Raw genomic sequence first — 19690 nt, forward strand, 5'->3', positions numbered from 1 at the left:
AGGCAGAATCTTTTTAACTATGCATGGCAGCATTAAAATAAAATTCAATACAAGAAATGTAAAATAGTACTTCCTCTATTTTAATGTCCAGGAGAAAGTAAGATTGAGGGCATGAAATACTTGAATAGAAATTTAACTGAACTTTGCGTTAATTTTTTGAAGTCTCATGAAGAAATTTACCATTCACCACATATTAACACCACACTTGGTTCCTGCTTTACTCATGAAACAGCAGTTATTCTTCTGAAGAAAGACTGCAGTCCTAAGAGAGAACCTCAGCATAATATCCACTGTTGAATCATCCTTAAGCAACATACTTAAGGAATATCTCAGTTATTCACAAAAAAAAAAAAAGCTCTTCCGTATGCAGAAAACTCCAATTCTGGGCTTACTGTCAACTTGTGCCTCAGACCGAATCCCAAAGGAAATCTGCAGGATTTGTGGCATTTTGCAGACTTGTCGGTGAAAACAAGTGAGAGCATCGCACCTTTAAAGGCTGACCTCAGAGCGAGTGAATGAGGCAGTCTTCGAGGAAGCTACGGCACAGAGGAGGCTGAAAGCCTATTCGTGCTCCATCAAAATCAAGAGAAATATTGTTGGGAATGACAGGAGGATACAGGGGTCCTGTGTCTGTTTGAGCGGCTGTAGGGTGTAACCGAGCTGATGGAGGTCATGGATTGCAGCACTTGGGTAATGGCAGAGAATCGATATAAGTAGGAATGTGCATGTACGTGGTAAAAGCTGGTTCTTGACACAGTTAGCATTACAGCAATGTGTCTGTAAATGCGAAAAAAAAATATAACTACTTTGTTATGAATGGCATTTTAGAGATCCTGACATGTTTGATTGGCTGGAGTACACAGAGAAATCGTTTCAAGTCTGATTTACCATTAATTAACCTACTTCTCTTCCACTTACACTGTGCATTCAATCCTGTTTTCTACTGCAATTTAAAAGCATGGAATCAAATTACCCCAGTCAATGCAGTTTAAACCAAATTACTACTTGGTGAAATTTATATTAGAGCCATTAGTTTTGCGCTGGGAAGGTTATTCTGCCCGGTGCTGAGGCTGGGAGAGGAGGCGAGCGTGCTCCGAGCTCCTGCCCTGGCAGGATGGCATTGCGAGTTTGAGAGCAAATACAGTATCCCTCAGAGCATTTGGATTACCTCAGGTTTCTGTGGTGTCTTTGTGTTTGGAAGTACACAAATCTGAATAAGGAAAACAGCCCTAGAGGGTTTTTTCTTTGATATGTTTGTTTTTCCCTGTGACTTGTTGACTTAAAGTCTGTGAAGCTCAGTGTACCTATACAGAAGGCACGCTGAGCGTGTCAGGATGGCACAAGAATGGGTGGTTTTAGTCCAGAGTTACAGCCTTGGCTTCCTAAAGATGTTCTATGCTACAATAAATATTTATAAATACCAGGTTTGCGCAATAAAACAACGTTGCTCATTTCGTGGACAACTGAATCCTCTTTTTTTCACCCAGTTGATGTAATCAGTAGTCAAATCTGTGTTTATGTGTGCAGTTTGGAGTGGAGATACGTTTGTGAAATACTCTGAACACGTGGATAACCTGTCATGTAAGAGGTATTGGTGAAACAGCCCTTACTTGTTCTGCACTATATTTCTCCTTTCTCCTTTGCAAAATTGACTTTTGAAGGACAAGACGGCTACTTGGCAGAGGGAAAGAAAAGATACTGCCTCCTTTTAATTGTGAAAGATGTATATTCCCTCTCAGAAAACATTTGTAAAGACAGGTTGTTGAAAAGGAGGCTATTGTGCTCTCTCATGTTGCTGTAGTTGCCTAATAATATTTTAGTAAAAATTGTCTGTTGAAAATCAGCTGATGACAATTCAGCAGGGGGGATGCAGGAATAGCATCTCCCATCCCACGTAAAAGAAGTATCTCCATCACTTCTAACATGTGTTTAGGTGCCCAACTCCTGTTGAAATTAGTGCGTGATGGAAATTTCTTTATCTTTATGGATCTAAATTCACAAAGTAAGAAATTATTAGTGCCTGTCTAGAGCTAGTTCATTCCTGAATATTTATTACCTATAAAATTAGTTTTCTTCCTACCCCCTCACTCCTCAGGCAACATCTGATGGGGGCTTGTTACAGGCAGGAGGATGGAATTTGTTCTGCTATTGCTTCTGTTGTGATTTTTCCCTGATAAAAGGCTTTGTTTGTGAGTAACAGCCAAGAACAGAGGCGTGAGATGTTCCTTATAGAAAAGGTGGCACGGTGGGCTCAAAAATCCTATCGCTCTCTGATCGTTGTCTTAACTTGCAAAGATAAGATAGTTTACAATGAGTAAAATATAATGTTAATTTAAGTGACAAGTTTTTTCAGTAATGTAAGCCACTTTACAGTTATTATTGCATTGTCTTCCATTTATTTTACATTAGTTGTTGGGTTTTTCTCTTTAAGACCTGATTTTTACTTACCTGGACTCAGCCTTAGTGGGACAGTGATCTTCATATTTTTATCTTTAGTAGGAAAATCTGTCAAACACTTTGAGCATTACAGAAAAATGGGAAAACCTTTCTCCCCCCCTCCCAAATGCCAAAAAACTTTCCACTTAGAAAAAGCTATAATGTCCTATTTTTAACTTCAGAGTTATATCTGACCCAAAAAAAAACCCTGTGAGAACAAACAAATACTCACCACAGCCATGAACAGCAAGTTCATTGCAGTCACTGGAGCAGTGAGTTTAGCTCGGGAAGACAAGCTGTGGGGCTCAGTTGTTCTTCTGTAAGGTGGAAGGAGGAATATTATAATGTGCAGTGAATCGGAGAAGACATATTGTGGCTTGCCCTGTGAAGAATGTCTGCCTCTATGGCATAAAATCTTGCTCTCCATTCCAAGAAATGTCATTTAAAGTGTAGAATGAGTGCACAGGAGGAATAATAAAATTGTCTGAGCATGTGAATTTTAAGCACTAAACATGATACAGAAACAAGAATAATTTTTCTGACAGTAACTGGTGACTAATGCAGCTTTCTTCCTTCAAAATATTTGCTGCAGCTGGGCGTTAATCTCTTGGCAGAAAGTTCTGGAAAAATTAGATATTTCTCAGTAAAAATTTATAGGAAAAGAAATGTTATACCTAACTAAGAAAATGGAATTGACCACCTTCAGAAGTGGCAAAGTCTCATCTGCAGTAGAACTAGAGCAACATAACAATTTTCTTTTTTATGTATATAAATAAGTATATATATTTCCTATTACTGTGATAATAGCCTTATACTAAGCCAAATATTGTTATAAATTATTCCTAGCATCTTGTTTGAGTAGTATGTCTAGGCATGTATGTCCCTCCTCCCCATCTGTTTGATTGTTATTTTTCTCTGAAATCCTAAAAGGTGAAAACATTTAAGTTAAATAGTCACATAGCTCTAATTGAGAACCTGCGGGTAGCTCTGCGTGTCACTTCTTCCATCACAAATCATGTCAGCCACTGAGGAGATACTTGAGTACAACTTACAATTCATAATGACTTGCATTTTCTTTTTAACTTGCATCCTTTTCCGTGTCCTTCTCTTTCACTTCAGAGGTCTTAATGAGAAGGGCTTTACAACCACAAACAATATTTTTCTAATAGACTGTCTAGAGAAGGGTTTTTCACTGGTGCTCTTGACTCAGTCTGGTGCTTTGTTCTTTTTCCAGCTTGCACAGACAAAGAACTGAGGAATCTCGCTTCAAGACTAAAGGACTGGTTCGGTGCTCTTCACGAGGACGCAAATCGTGTCATCAAACCAACGAGCTCAGAGATGGCACAAGGCAGTAAGAAAACACCTTTCTCATTGAACGTTCAGTGTTGTAGGCAGCTTCCCAGCCCGAGAGAGCCTTCAGCTGAGCACAGCTCGTACTGCTGCAATGTCATGCCAAGCAGGTGTCAGCAGGTACGCGGGAGACCTGATCCTGCAAATAAATGGCCGCACCATTTTCTAAAGGAGTTCTGTACTCTCTCTGGCCCAAACTGCTCTAAAAACTGGCAGTCAGAGACAGAGAGACCTTTACAAGTTAATCAGGCAAATAACTGTCTGAAGGCCATGGAGGTCACATCTATACGAGTAAATAAAACTGCTCAGGGACTTCTCTCAAGCCTTGAGGTTAACAAGCATGACATAGTTCACGTCTGTACAGTTAAACTCCATGACCCTCCAAATCAGCGTGGCTGCATCCAAATCACTTCTTGGGCATGGACCGTTGTATATGCTTACCTCCCAGTTCATGGCCAAGCATTTTCTGACCCAATGTCAGTGGCATGAGCCAAAAACATGGCATACAAGCATAGGGAAAATTATGCCAATGTTGGAAAAGACTCATTTTGGTTTTATTTTGCAATTTCCTGCTAACACCTTATGTAAGAGAAAGAGTAATAAAAGCATGTGCATTGCAGCCACAGAGCTGGAGTAGTTAAATGGTGTGGAAAGCTGGAATCTATCCTATTGTGTCCCACGTATTTAATAACACCATCTTTGCTTCCTTTGATGCTTTTTTTTTTTTTAAGAAAGGAAGAAAACGAACCATTTAGAGGACATTTACTCTCTGTGGGTTAAGCCAACATGACTGATTTTGATGTCATTTACACACCAGGGAGGGGAAAGATTCGGATAACAGCATCAAAAGAGGTCATGTTCATCGGAGAGCAGATGCGAATTTATTTTCTGTAAGGACTCATTAATCCTTCTAAAAAGTTTGTCCCAAAACACGTGAGACCCTGGGCTGCAAAGTAGGATGCACAAGTTTTATCTAGGTGCGTGACTCACCGTCACCTCACTGCCCTGATCCTCTGGTACAAGCTGTCCAAAGCCAGGGTTCACACCCACAGAATTTAAAGGGCTGAGTCAGTTGCTCCCTTTTACAGCTCTTTTGACCTCAGTTCCTTGTTTCCCTGCAGTGTGAGGCTGGAGAGGCCAAACGTGCAGTAGAGTGACCCAGGACGTCAGGATGGGCATTCACTGTTGGTCTGTGTCTCCACAGCCACTCTTGTTTTGTGCTGCTTCTGAGCTTGTGTCGCAATAAATTGCCTCTTCCAGAAGAGACAGTAAATACCACAGGCTATAGTGCTCAAAACTATAGTCAAACCTCATTAATGCCAAGTAATTGTGTCTTAAAATTGTGTGGTGAAACAAACCATGTTGTTCTATGTAAACTTTTTCATATGTCCCTTACTTTCAGTAGTGTTTACAGCAAAGTCAGAATCTTTAAAACCGTATGTCCAACTCACTTCTTAAACGGTACTCCAAAAAATATTATTAGCTGTACATCCAGTTGTCTTTTTGCGTTATGGTTCAGCTTCCTCTGCATGATAATACCATCATAATCATAATCATGATTTCAAGATGTGAATTCGTTTCAGACCCCATGACAGAAAACGCCAGAGACTTAAAACTTTGTCTGGAGTCCTTTGGGTCCAGAACCGTATGAAACCTCATTTCATCAGATTGTCAAAAGGATATTTGTCATGCAGATGTCCTGTGAGCTGCTCATGAGGAGCTTACCAAAGGCAAAAGACCAAATTTATTCCTAAAGATGTTGGGTCTTTTTTTTTTCCTGAAGCAATTTCAGTGAGAAAAACATCCCTGATAATTCTGCAGTGTTTGCTCCGATCCACAGAGGAGCTGTTATCTCTTTTTAGTTTAGTTTGATTCCTGGCAGCTTTTATATGAAATGCTGCCTTGAAGATCTTAAACACTTGATCTCAACAATGTTCATTTTTAGATTGTTGACTTAGTTTGGCACATTTTCTTATTTTCTTAATGTCAGTTAAAAAAAAAAAAAAAAGGAAACTTTATGAATTAAGATTCCTAAATCATTTTTGAATGCCTCAATGCCACAAAACTCAGACTTGTTTTTCTTTTTAAGAGTTTGCAACAGTATTCATGAATTAATCTGCATGTGCCAAACTCTGCAGCTCCAGTTCTCTCTGGTAGCACTGAAAATACACATAGAGTAAGGACAGCAGTATTTGGCTTCCTCCAACTTGAAACATTTGTAAAAATGAGAGACATCTTAAACAGGGCTCAGAATTCAAAGCGAAATTCACATACCCAAGCTGAAGAAAACAAATTGTGTGAATCCTGGCAAACAGGACACACGTGGCTCTGGAAATACGCTCTGATGTATACATTGCCCTTTTTTTATTGCTCTGCATGTGTTGCCCTCCTCACCAGGCTGATCACTTCATTAAACTGAACTGGTTTCGTTATGCCTGTAGTCTTAAAAGGCATACATATCCTCAAAATAATCCAGTTTGGGCATGCCCCTGTGGCAGGAAAAGGAACAGATGGTGGGATGCAATGACTAAGATGCCCCGGACGCATCAGCTGTCTAGAGAAGGTGTTCCAGCAGAGAATTCTCTATGCTACATTAAATTTTCAAGATGCTACTGTGAGTGTAAATAAGCTTTTTGAGTGTATTAAATTCACCCCCAGGTGAAAAAAAAAAATACATGTACTTTTTTTTTTAACTCTCTTGAAAGGAAAGGAATGAGGGCAAGTCACTGTGTTTGAAATCTCAAACCTTCATTCAATGAGCTGCCTGCCAGATCCCAGCAAAGCACCACAGGCCAGGAACTTTGTCTTCTGCAGACTTTGTACAATTGAAATCTCCTCAATAAACAATATAAGCAACTCAGGGACGTGCTTTGATATAAGGAAATAATAAAAGTAATTAGGTAGTAAGATCAGATTCAAATTGCTCCTGAGCCTGTTGATAATTCATAACATTCCCATATTGTGTCTAGATAGTCTCTTTGGTTGGAGTGGGAGTTGTTTTTCTTTTACTAGAGATCTATGCTGTAAAAAGGATTTTTTTCTGGGGAACATTTCTTATCCTCCTTCTTTAAGTGATGGGGGAAATTAGGTTAATTATTCCCTTGTTAATTTAATTGTAGTGTACTTTAATAAAATAAAACTGTCATGTAAGTCAAGTCTTGAAGGGGGAAAATAATTTTATATGCCAGAAGGTGTGTTTATTTTTAATTAGGATTTTCACTTAAAGACTTTTTTAAATTTAATTCCATTTTAATTCAGAGGAGGTGGAGCATTTTAGGTATTAATGGGATATGAGACTTTCGCATGTAGGTCACCAGTTTGATTTCCTTCCAGATCTGTAGTGAATGAAAGTTGTTAGGAGGCTGAACAGCTGTCAGTTGGAATGAGAAACATGATGGTCTCAATCCAGGTCCTTGTGAGCAGGTTCCAAATGAGAGCAGCCACCACCACCACTGACGTTAATGGGTATCTGTGTTGGCAGCCTCTGCCAAGGAGCCAAGAGCAGAAGGGACACAGAGCCTGCACCGTTCTCTTCCTTCTCACCATAGACACTGCAGGGCTGAGCTGATGCACAGAAAGATGCAGAAAAGTTCTCGCTGAGGTTACTGTTATGCCAGGCCTGTTGTGCTAGAAGTCAAGCCTGTTAACCAAGCACTTAATTCATTACAGAATTACAGTGTGTGGTTTATTTCATCCAACATATTGCATCGTATTTATAAGCAAGTATATCAAAAGGCTCCAAAAAGGAGTTAATTCATTCAACATCGCTTGTCCTCACCAAGTTGATGGGAGCACAGTGACCTCCCAGTGAAGGCAGGTGAGCTCCAAGAACCATTTTCCATCAGGTGCCCTGATTGCACACTGAGTCAGAGTCCGTGTTGCACACTCAGGGCACTCTTTGCTTTCATTCCAATTGCTGGGTGCCAAGAGCATCCAGGATTGCTGGTTTTGGACTGCAGATGCAGTGTTGCAAAAGGGTGATTTATGGACAATAGCTTTTATCAGGGGACCATGTGAAGTGGAGGTAGATACAGCTATTCATCTTCAACCACATACTGAGGAGCAATTTAAGAATTAACCTTTTCATTCATAATAACCATCTAGCTAAGCTGCACCTACCACTGTAATATTTAAAGACTTCCAGACCACACTGTCTAATAATGCAGCACTGCTTAATAATACAGCCTCTTAATAAACCTAATCTGGAACTCTGGCCACAACACTGAAAGCTCCCTGTTTTATTAGAAATTACAATCAAAAACTCTTCAACTAATGTAATTAACTATCTTTGTAAGTGACCTTTCATGATTGTATCTTACATCTAAGCCCTGACGGTATGTCACAGAGTGGCTTCGTATTCACATCAGTCACTATCTTGTGATCTGCTCAGACAGATCAGTGCTGAGGGCTGCTGTTGGATCCCTGAATGCATGTTGTACACACAGATAAAGACTTCCCAGCAGGGAGGAAAACAAGACTGAGAAATAATCCACAGACACTTTCAGGGACAAGTTCATGCCAGAATCTCCTCCTCCCAGTGTTGATCCTTGCCAGTTAGGAGGTGACCTTCAGAGACCCACAGAGCTGAGCAATGCGTACCCTATACAACTGGGTGTACAACAGACCTTGTAGTTACTCACCTTAGCAGCACTAAGTGCCACGACAGGGTGTAAAGACCATCACCAGAGAGGACATCTGTGCAGGAAAACAGCAGCCAAGGGAATCCAGCTGTTTTCCCCCTGGAAACTGTTAAACTGGGATAGCTGAAGCATGTACCAATCCCCACTCCACCGTGCAATCGAGTGATCCACCCCTGCCTGTTTGGCTGCTTTTAGCCTACCCCGTGGTGGGGAATCAGGCACAGCGTACACCCGCACAAGGTAGGGCTGCGTGCCCTGCTCCTCGGTGCTTTGTAAAGGCAAAGTCAAGGATTCTTAAATCCTTTCACTCGACAAGAGATTGCACAGTGACCAAATCCTGCTTTCCTTCTTCAGATGAGTAAAATAGTTGAAGTCAACCGTCCTAATTGCTTCAGCAAGGCAAGCAGGCTTCCTCCCTGCATCTGTTCACGTGGCTTTTTTCACTGTGCTCAAACTGGATTAGATAATGTTAGAGGAGATAACAGCACAAAAATATGTTGAAATGTTCAGCATGATCTCTCTCCTCCCTGCCTGAACTGCCTCTAGCCCTGAGGAAATAGCGTTACCTTCTTCGTTTCTTAGAGAAACATGTATTATGAATGACGTAAACCTTCCCATTAGTTACCCCTTCTGATTGTTCCTCCATGTCACTGACAACCTTCAGCTGCAGCTGCGTACAGAAAGCACAGCTTCCAGCATAAAGCACTGCCCTCCTTTGGATTAATCCTTAAAATAGCCAGTAGGCTGCAGAGCTTGGACAAACTGTCAGCGTGATCCCAGCAACATCTTAGGTTTCACTTTAACAAAGCAGCATCCTGAAATAAGGCCGAGCCTGAACTCTTTCAATGAAAGATGCAGGAAAAGGAGAAAGCCCATCAGGCTTCTGGATGTGGCCCACAGCAGAATGAATAGCGCACAGGCAGGTTATCACACACAGCTGGCGCAGTGTGAGTGTGCAGTGCCCAGGGTATGTGGTTCAGGTGCTCCCTGTGCCTGTAAGGTCCCCAGCCAATGTACGCATGTTTCTGAGTCCTTGTTGAAACCAATATCATTATCTTCAGATTTATTAGCTCCACATTACAAATACACTTCCTTGCATCAGAGATAATTTGGAAATTAGTCCGTGTTTGTACCAAGCGTTGGAAAATACAGTGACAGTAAGGATTTATAATGCCCCATCTTGTTTGTGAAAGAAGGCAATGCCACTGTTCTTATGGAGGTTGCAGAATAATGAAACGTGCGTTTCATATACATTGTGGGTAGCTATATGCATGACTTGGTCTTTCTGCGATACCACTGCTGCTGCAGTCTTTTAGGGATTTGGGCTATTAAAATGAATGTTGATGGTGGTTTCCAAAGCGCTGGAACAGCACAGTCCTGTTTTGCTGCACAATCCTGGAGGCCGCAAGAAGGAGCAGCGCTGGTGTGGTGTACAAGACCATGTGCAGCTCTCTGGAGCTCCCAGCTGAAGCTGTGCCATTCTTCAGAGTGGGGCAAGCAAAAGAGACCCTTTGTCCCTTCTCTCCTCCTGCCTCCCCCAGACAGCTCACAGTCCAGATCAAAGCATTTTGTTGTCCAGCACATGAGGCAGGGCTTTGAAGAGTGAAAAGCTGGGATGAGAGGTGGAAGGTGAGAGCACAGTAGGAAAGAATTTGATCAGGGAACTAGAAACGGGTCTGGGAAACTCTGGGAAACAGGATTTAAATTGCATGCAGGCTCTAGTTTGAAAATACAGTGGATGCAGCCTTTTCTCATCACACTTCAGTTTCTTGGAACTCAGGCCAACTCACTTGCACTGAGGATGGGAAAAAAAAATGTGAGAATTTTTTTAGTAGAAATAAATTTGAATTACACTAATCATCTATGAATCAGCTCTTCCCACCCCAGAGCTTCTAAAGAGTGTGAGTAGTGCTCCAGTCTGTAGCCATGCTTGAGTCTTAAGCTTTACATTATCAGTTCAGTCTTAGAATTTTGTTCTGCTTTGGGCAAGTCAGGTTAATGTTCAGAGTCCAGCCAAAAAAAATGAGAAAGGCTTCAGCTTCACGATGATTCCTGTGCAGTGAGCATGCTGGGCTTCACTTGGGGATATTTGCCTGTCTTCTTACAGGATTTGACACCAGCATACTACCAATCTGTAAGGATTCCTTAGGCTGGATGTTCAACAAACTTGACATGAACTACGACCTGCTGCTGGATCCCTCGGAGATCAGTGCCATTTATCTGGATAAGTACGAGCCATGCGTCAAGCCTCTCTTCAACTCTTGCGACTCCTTCAAAGACGGAAAGCTTTCCAACAACGAGTGGTGCTACTGCTTCCAGAAGCCGGGCGGTGAGCAGTGCAATTTGCAGTACAAGGAGAAGTTGTTTGGGTCTCCCTGTGTTTCAGATTTGATTGATCTGCTTGTAGAGGTAGTTTGGTAATTGGCAGTAAGCTGCGTTAAAAAGCTCTTTTCGCCAGCACTGGTGTGAAAGGGCATTGTGTAACAATGTTTAGTGTCACTGATGAGCTGTGTTAATATCCCTTGATCATTAAAACAAAGAAGTAATAAGTGCCAGTGCACACAGTCTAGAAATAAGCTCTGTTGCTGATAGAAAGCTCAAGAACTTACTCTTTTATTAACGCAGAAACTAGTCAATTAGCAAATCATAAATTAGAGAGCTGGCTTTATGTCAGTTTGGTGAAAAGAGAGGAAAAACAGTTTAACAATGACAATGGCCCCCAAACACTATTCTCAACTACAGTGTGTTGCTTTTTTTTTTTTTAATTAGTAGAGCTAATGACATAAATTTGTTTTGCAGTACAGTACCAGCATATGGGCTGCTTTCGTTCCCAGGTGTACAGTAGTCTACATTTCATGTCAGCAGTGAAGGCAGTCATTACAGAGTCTGTCCCGTACCATCTGGAAACTGATTCTCATACGTTATATTTTAGGTCTTCCTTGCCAGAATGAAATGAATAGAATTCAGAAGCTAAGCAGAGGAAAGAGTCTGTTGGGTAAGTTCGATTACTTGCTATTCATTTACTCAACTAATTAAAGCTTCTGTGATTATTGTAACTTTATATGCAGTAATGGTTTTTCAATTAGAGACTAATGTTTTGAGTCGGGAATATGTACCACAGAGCGTAGGCCTGACACTATGAAATTAAACAAATAATGAGATAGCAACATTCAGAACAGGTGTCAGCGTGGCAACAGGTTCAGAACTAATTTACAGCTCTCCAGAAATGCAAAGCGTTGTCTGCACAGAGCTTAATACTGCCTTCATCACCTCGTAGGTCAGAATAAGTACTGAGGCTGCTTGATTCTCAGGCCTCCCATTTTTGAAGGGTGACTGAAGGTGCCACAGTGCATAGCCAATGGCTTCATATCTTCTTCCAGTTATGGTGCAATGCATGTATTCCTTGGCCTTCTATTCTGTCTAATCACCCTTAAAAATATTTCAGTATATTCCATGTATATGAAAACAGGAATTCGTATCATCTGTTTTCAGGCAGCCCTGCAGGATGCTCCATGCTGTAAGATGTGATAACGCCTGCCCCTCTCTTTACTGACTGTTGGGAGCCTGAACTGATTGATAACTTACACTGCTTTGATGGATTTCTAAAATTAGGTGAAATAAATCCCCATATGGCATTTTCCCATTTAATTGCTAAAACCCCGGGTTGATGTACTGAGTAAATAAGGTAACTTATTCCATACCCTAAAATCCCACAGTATTATGTAGCTCAGCATTTATGTGGTGGTATCTGGGTGAAACTTCTGTCCTAGCGCATTCGTGTACATAAAGGCAGATCGTGTGGGCACATCAGAACAGATTAAAGTCTCTGTTTACAGAAAGTCCTGCATTTCACCCTTGGAGAGGCTGGTGTACCTCAGACCCACACTGTCAGGCCCGTCATCAGGAAGCCGTGTCAGGTTCTTGCAGCATCACTAGCTGCAGCACAGGGGATGCACGTCAGCTCCGCTGAAATGCTTCTCAGATTGCAGTCTGCTTCTCAGATTGCTCTCAGATTTTAGTCTGATGTTTTTAGATGCAGCAGACCCTACAAACAGAGCTTCTGCAAAGCTGATCTTTGCCAAATGCTGCCATTCCCAGATGCCACCGCCGTTTGGACTCAAGGGTCAGGTACCTTATGAACAATCCCAACCTGGATTCATTGGTTTAAAATAAGAGTAAATGTTCTCAAAGGCCACAGGGACTATGGTTTAGTTCCATCATCCTTCCCAGGTTCCATTGGCTGCCCAGGGAGGTGGTGGAGTCATCATCTCTGGAGGTGTTTAAGAAAAGACTGGACATGGCACTTAGTGCCCTGGTCTAGTTGACATGGTGGTGTCAGGGCAATGGTTGGACTCAATGATCCCAGAGGGCTTTTCCAACCTGATTGATTCTGTGATTCTCTGATTCTGATCCTTTCATAGCAAGTTCACATAAAGATTAAGATGTTGTGCATGTTGTGGCAGAGGAAGTCACGGTGTTCTCTGTCTTATGGGTGTCATGATTTTCAAAGCCACCTAAAAGAATAAGAAACCCAGTTCCTAACAGATAGCTTTGGTTATCCTGTATTTATTTATTTTATGCTTTGCTGTTATTTGCTGTATGCAATAAATGTCATCTAGGTTGAGAACATAAGTGGTTTGTTCTGGTGTGCAGGGAAAAATGATGGCTATATTGCAGGTAGTATGACATGCAGGCAGTTGTAGCACATGTCACTGGGATCTGATCACAACAGCAGGAGTAAAATGACAAAGTAAAAGCAGTAGGAATGGTCCCTTACCACAAATAACTTCTAGTCAACTGTATTAAACAAAAAGAAGGATGAAAGTGGCTAAGCTCAACAAATCAAGAAGTGTCAGGCATAGGTTGTTCCACAAGCTAGAAAATTATAATATAGAGAGGAACTCTTTGCTTCACCTACCTTGACAGTCTGCCTGCATAATGGCACCTGTCTGTGAGATTTTAATCTGATCTCATAGCTGTTTATACAGCAGAAAACATTGTCTTTTCTCTTCTCTGACTGAAAAATCATGCAAATGGAAACCAAAGCATACACATGACAAAAATCATGCTTGTAGCAACAATAAAGATTGAAAAGAGAGATGAATATTTTCAGAGAAACTAGCCTTTAATTATTCTCTTTCCTTCTCTGTCCCTGACATATAGAGCACAACATTTACAGTCTGGACAGTACACATGAAGAAGATTTCTGTTAACTTGTATCCATTGATAAAAAATGATGAATTTTGCTATTTTGTTCACTATTTATTTTTCAAAACACATGACAGTTGCAACAAAGTACTTCAAAGCCATTACCATTAGACGTGTTGAATTTGGAGGCTTTCAAATAGAGTCTAGCATCCCAGGGGACTGAATTAAAAAGTAAACAGCACTATTCATCTTTTCCTACCAGATTTATCTAGAGTACAATTAACTGCAGAGAGGGTACTTTTAGAGCATACAACTGTGCAGCCTGATAATGCTTCTCCCACATCACTAAGGTAATAAATTTCTGCTCCCGTCACTATTTTCTTCTGTATCAGCCCTGTGAAGTCAGCTCACATAATAGCTAATACAGGGAGCTGTATGCCGGTTAGCACTTAATTCTGTCAGGCTTTTACCTGTGTGCTTCACTGTCTTCAGCACATAATTATTCTCCCCATGTCCTCTGAGGAAGGGCAATATTATATAGATAAGGAAATGATGAAAAAAAATAAAAGATCTATAGGTCTGGATCCGTAAAAAGGATGTAGATGCAACAGTGCTGTTCAAGTTTGCATGGAATAATTAAATACTCCATGGGGCAAAGAGAGCTGGGGGAAGCAGGATTCACTAGCCTGAGGCAGTTCAGTGGGGAGTGACTAACATTTTGTAGTGCTCAGTAGTAAAGCTGCCCCACCAGCGGTCCTCTCCACGCTTGTGGGGAAGCTCCGTCTGAGCAAGAACCTCTGGAGAGGAAATGTGAGCTCCTTTCTCCCTCCAAACCCTGTGAACGTTCTCTGACGCCAAACCAGATGATAGGGTGAAATGTTCCCACTAAACAGGCTGTCTGGATGCCATGCTCCAGAATAGCAGAGCTTGTAGCCAGAGCTTATTTCTGATGAACATTGGGACTGATCTGTGTAGGATTTACAGGACGAATCATCACACTGTGCAACGCTTGCTCCCAGTGCCTCTCTGTCCTCACCAAATTATCACCTGCACCTGACACGTTGGAGAGGACGTGTTGTACTCTTCCCTCTGGTGGTTGGCAAATACTGCGACATTAGTATGCGTAGCTAAATAGTTAAAGCGCCAGTGCTACATACAAATTGGCACAAATTTCCCATGCAGAAGGAAAAGTACCTTCTACTCTTCACTGTGACCCAAAGCGTGAATCCTTTGCACACACAGTTATGTTGGCAGTGAGCCTGGGCCATAATTTATTTTTAAATCTATGGCTTTTACAGGCAGTGTGGAACACTTTAATACCTTACAAGAAACACAGTGAAACTATGCAAAAAAAAGGCCTGTTTCAAAGAAGGGAAAGGTTGCATTGCCCAAGGGAGAGAGAAAGCATGAGAAGTTTCAAATGCAGAGGCCATTCTCTGCTCACCCCGTAATGCCACTGAGGTTCCCCCTTTGACTCTTCCCTGGAGCCAGATGCTCATCTGATACAACAGGGGAGCCCCAGTGACACGGGTGCAGCTATGCTGATTTACACCAGCTCAAAATCAGCACCTGGGCACTTTTCCCAAGGTTGTATATAGCCTGATAAACACCTGGAGAGCTTAGCAGAGAGAGAACACGAGCATAAATATGAAAAAAACTTTCCCAATCAATACTGAAATAAAGGATTGAACAGTAAGCATTAACTTACAAATACCTGCAAAGGCGAATACATATATACGGTTATTAGAACCATTTTTTTATAAATAGTGAAAACGAGTCTTTGGTAGTCATTGTTATGCTTACATTTGTCCATTAACATAGTGGTGGTACCTATAGGCAAACCTGCTATAAGATGATGCTTTGAAGTTTTTTTAAAATACTCTCACTAATGGATGTGAAGTGGTCTCCAAAACTGATCCGCTATACAAAGATTTCTGCAGATGTTCAAAAGTTTCTGTTCTCATCTTCCAGACCTACATTAGCAGCACTCAAATGTTAGACAAGATCTGCAATGCGATGAGTTTGGAAATTCAAGGATCCGCTTTATGTAGATGTGTGTCTGTGTGTGCATGAGAATGACTGACTTCCACTTTTATGTCTTTTATATAGGAAATTTCATGACATTTGGGCAGCGCCTTCTCATTCATTTTTTTCTGAGAGAAATGTAGTGGAAATAGCCCCTATGACACATGAACTGTCTGGAGAGATGCTATTCACGTGGAACTAGTTAAAAAACTTACTGTGTGACCAGTAAATCACTGGTAGCTTTGACAATGGAGAAAAATACTTTCTCAAAAATCATTTGAGAGAAGAAATTTGGGGGCAAGGGTGGGTTTCTGCCACGTTTCAAATTGAAGCAATTGGCAAAGAAGGGAAAATGATTGTACTGACCTCCCCTGGGAATAAAGCTAAGTCATCTCGAAGGACAAGAGGGCTTTTCATATTGCTGTATCTGCTGAAAATGGTGAGAACAATAAAACAGGTTTCTCCCGAGAGCTTCTCTGTCTGCAGAAGCCAGAATGAACCACACCCTACAAGGCTGAACTATATTGGTTATATTGTGAGACAAATTTGGGCTTCAAATCCAAAGACTTATTGACTTCAGATCCTGTTGTCCCCTCTGCAAAGCTTATGCATTACTTTTCCTTTCATCCATGGGGACTCTCAGTAAGTCAGAAGTTGTGCTTGAGATGAGTATGAATAGCAAGCAGATGGCAGATACCTTCCAGGGATAATTACAGTGTTGTGGAAAGACTTATGCAATAAACATTGAAGGAGTGCAAATGGAAGGGAAATGCAGAATTAATGAAGTTGGGGTAATAATCTAGTTGGGAAGAAAAGTTTAAAACCAGGAGCTAAATCTGAAAGGGGCTTTGTGGGAATATTAATCACTGAGGGACAGACTGAACCTATCTCTAGTACCGCATGCCATCACCCTCCATGTGCTGTACGTGCACAAACATTTATGCACTGTGCAGTGACCAAGGTGACTGAAAATAGTTAATCATATATAATTTCTGCTCCTTTTAAGCACCAGATAATCACATGTATTTTCTTGCCAACGTTGTAAAGATCTTCATGTAAATAAGTGACAAGTTCATAATAGCCTATATGCCTGCTTGCTCCTGCAGAGGCTTGCATTACTGATGATACCTTATATTTTATTCAGGTGCTTTCATCCCACGGTGCAATGAAGAAGGTTATTACAAAGCCACTCAGTGCCATGGCAGCACAGGGCAGTGCTGGTGTGTTGATAAGTACGGGAATGAGATAGCTGGCTCAAGAAAGCAAGGGACAGTTAGCTGTGGTGAGTAATGATGTGCTTTCCTCAGACGACAAAGGAATTAACCCTCTTGTAAGCCCTGCCATTGCTGTACGATAACAAAAGTGACAACAGGGAAACATGACTACCAGTGTTGAAAATGCTCCTGTATTTTCTTATTCAGACTAAAAATGGGGCCCTTATATACATATTGGTCCTTTGGACTGGGGGGTGCAGCAGAAGTTAACAGGCAATAACCACTGATAAGAAGATATTTTTGCTACCAGCCTGGAGAATGTAGTAATTGATATCAAAATGAAGGCTATGGGATTGCTGTGCATGGTTATTAGATATATTGTTCTGTATACTCTGGAACACACATTTACTGGGACATCATGAATAATGTCTTTCCAGACAAAAGAAGGCCTAAATGTGTAAAATTTTATAAATTAACAACCAAGCCAAATAAAATTGCTGACAGGACAATATTATGTGAAATCATCAATTAGCTGTTATACCCAGGCAAACGAGATTTCAGCTGTATTCCTTCAGAGTGCTTCAGTGATGGTTGTGGATGCAGCTTTCTTTGAGAAGGAACCGAAAAAGCAGAGACCTAGAAGGTCTGAGATGCCTAGAATCACATCACAGATATTAGCCTCAATAGCTATATTCGCAGAGTGTGGTTTATGCACTGAAATGAAATCAATTTGTGGAATATTTTTAGTCTGGTTTACAGAGTTCTGATGGGATAAAAATATTTACCAGCGAGTAATGATTTTCTGGCATGCATGTGAACTGAGTCAGTACTCTCCTTGAAATCAGTCTAGTCTCTAGGAGGAGGGCAATGCATAGTTCTTTATGCAAGTAAATCTTTTGGAGTAAATTGATATATATTTCTCCCAGTTCAGGATGCAAATTGAAATTTAGAGGTTTCATGAATAGCTGAACCAACTAATTTAAAAAGTAACATTACAAATGACAGTGGCCTGGATGACAAGGGTAATGATGAACGAGGGATTTGGTGTCATGTGAGGGAATGACCTTTCCTGCTCACCTGTTTCAGAAGAAGAGCAAGAAACCTCAGGGGATTTTGGCAGTGGTGGATCTGTTGTATTGTTGGATGATTTGGAAGAGGAACCTGAAGCAGCAAAAAAAGACAAAGAAGGGAAACTGAAGATTCATGTAAGAGCAGCTAATGAAGATGATGAAGATGAAGATGATGATAAGGATGATGAAATTGGTTATATATGGTAGTGCCCATCATAATGAGGACTCATGTTTTGCACAATATTGCAAGTCACATCATATCTCTGCAATTGTATCTGAGAGTACCTGGCACAAATATTCCCTCTCTACTGAGTTTAATTTTGTATAGGCTATTTAGTTTGGAAGACAACTTTTTTTTCCCAGCAAGGACTGTTTGGAATACAGCTTTTGTTCAGTTGGTTTGGGGGATTTTTGTTCTATCCACAGGGGCAATGAGTTTTGTTTCAAAAACATTTCATGTCTTAATCCTCACTTGCACAGCTTATGGAATATATCCTGTGAAAGAAGAATCGCAGAAGGGGCTCAACAAACCAGTACAAGGCTTAGGAGCCCTTCTCATGTTAGAGAAATTGTGTCATAAATTGTTACCTGGATCATATCAGAAAGTTATTTTTCCTTCATGAAGAAGCAAAAGTAGGTGCCTCATTTTCTAGTCCATACTTATTACATTCCAGTAAAGAGTAAGTCTGTTTGGATAGTGACTTCTGGCTGCCCAGCACCAGGGGTTTAATCCAGAAAGAAACCCACTGGCGGGATTTTTTCTTCCTTCCCTTCTCTGAGAATGAGTGCAACAGGCTTAGTCCAGCCCACGCTGAAGGCAGAGCTCCCACCAGAGTGTAGGTCAGCTCACTGACACTGTTTATTTGGTTAAGGAACGTGGCCTTGATCTTCAGAGATGCTGAGAACCTGCAGCTATCATGGACCAAGGCCTACAGGCAGGGAACAGAGTCCGTCTGCCTTTCAAAGTGCTTAAGGAAAGAGTGTTTTCTGAATTTGTAGCATCATAACCACCTCGGTAGCGGTTCCTCAGCTTCTGTCTGAACTCATCTGCACTAAGAGTTGCACTAACACCGCGCAGGCAGCCTCTGCTTCGTGCTCACACGCTACGGATCTGCCTGTTCTTCATTTACTCTTAGCAATCCCTCATTCCAAAGTTATAAAGCTGTCAGAGACACTAACCATCAAAAGTAATAAGCTGTCGTTTCTTTAATTTAACTAGTTAATATTTATTTGGCCTGTTTAAAAAGCAACTTTACGTGGTCATGTTTCAAAGGCATAACCCCTTTGCTCGGTGTGACAAGCTGCACACTTGTAATACACACACGTAAAAGAGAATAGTATTAAAATACAATCTGTAATTCCCTCAGCATCTCCCGTATATTTATAGCTCGTCAATGGTATCAGGGCATATTGACATTAAATTATTTGCTGTGTCCTTTCCCACTGCAGTTCTCTGATGCAGGAATGTACTGTGGTGAGTTTTTGTTATTTTTGCTGTTTTCAGACACAGTAAGAGGTACCTTAACCCCACTCTTGCATTAGGAGGCAGATATTTTTAGCAGTGCCTGTGATTTGCCTGTGAGTTATTTTGCAGAATGAAAAATGTGTTTATTACACACCAAACTAATTAGATTGAATTTTTTTTTTTCCTCTGAGTTAGTGTTGGATACAGAGGTGGAGACAATATGGAGTCAAAACACGCTGGTCACATATTGACTTAAAAGCAGGAAATACCATGCTGGTTGGCAGAAGTCACTTTGCCAGGGCCGCTGGCCCAAGGGCTGTGGTGCTGGGCCCAAGGGCTGTG

General features: G+C 41.2%; 1 protein-coding gene across 1 annotated transcript in view; it reads left to right on the forward strand.

Annotated features, from left to right (window-relative positions):
* SPOCK1 (SPARC (osteonectin), cwcv and kazal like domains proteoglycan 1) overlaps positions 1 to 19404 on the forward strand; it is a 291867-nt gene extending 272463 nt beyond the window's left edge. The window contains exons 8-12 of the mRNA XM_068408857.1: positions 3671 to 3787; positions 10534 to 10755; positions 11359 to 11421; positions 16744 to 16881; positions 17900 to 19404. Coding sequence (XP_068264958.1) covers positions 3671 to 3787; positions 10534 to 10755; positions 11359 to 11421; positions 16744 to 16881; positions 17900 to 18090 — 731 coding nt within the window. The 3' untranslated portion in view covers positions 18091 to 19404. The remainder of the gene's footprint in view (positions 1 to 3670; positions 3788 to 10533; positions 10756 to 11358; positions 11422 to 16743; positions 16882 to 17899) is intronic.
* Positions 19405 to 19690: the final 286 nt, after the last annotated feature.

This window comes from Nyctibius grandis, chromosome 10 (genome assembly GCF_013368605.1).
Source record: "Nyctibius grandis isolate bNycGra1 chromosome 10, bNycGra1.pri, whole genome shotgun sequence".
In the NCBI taxonomy this organism is placed as follows: Eukaryota; Metazoa; Chordata; class Aves; order Nyctibiiformes; family Nyctibiidae; genus Nyctibius; species Nyctibius grandis.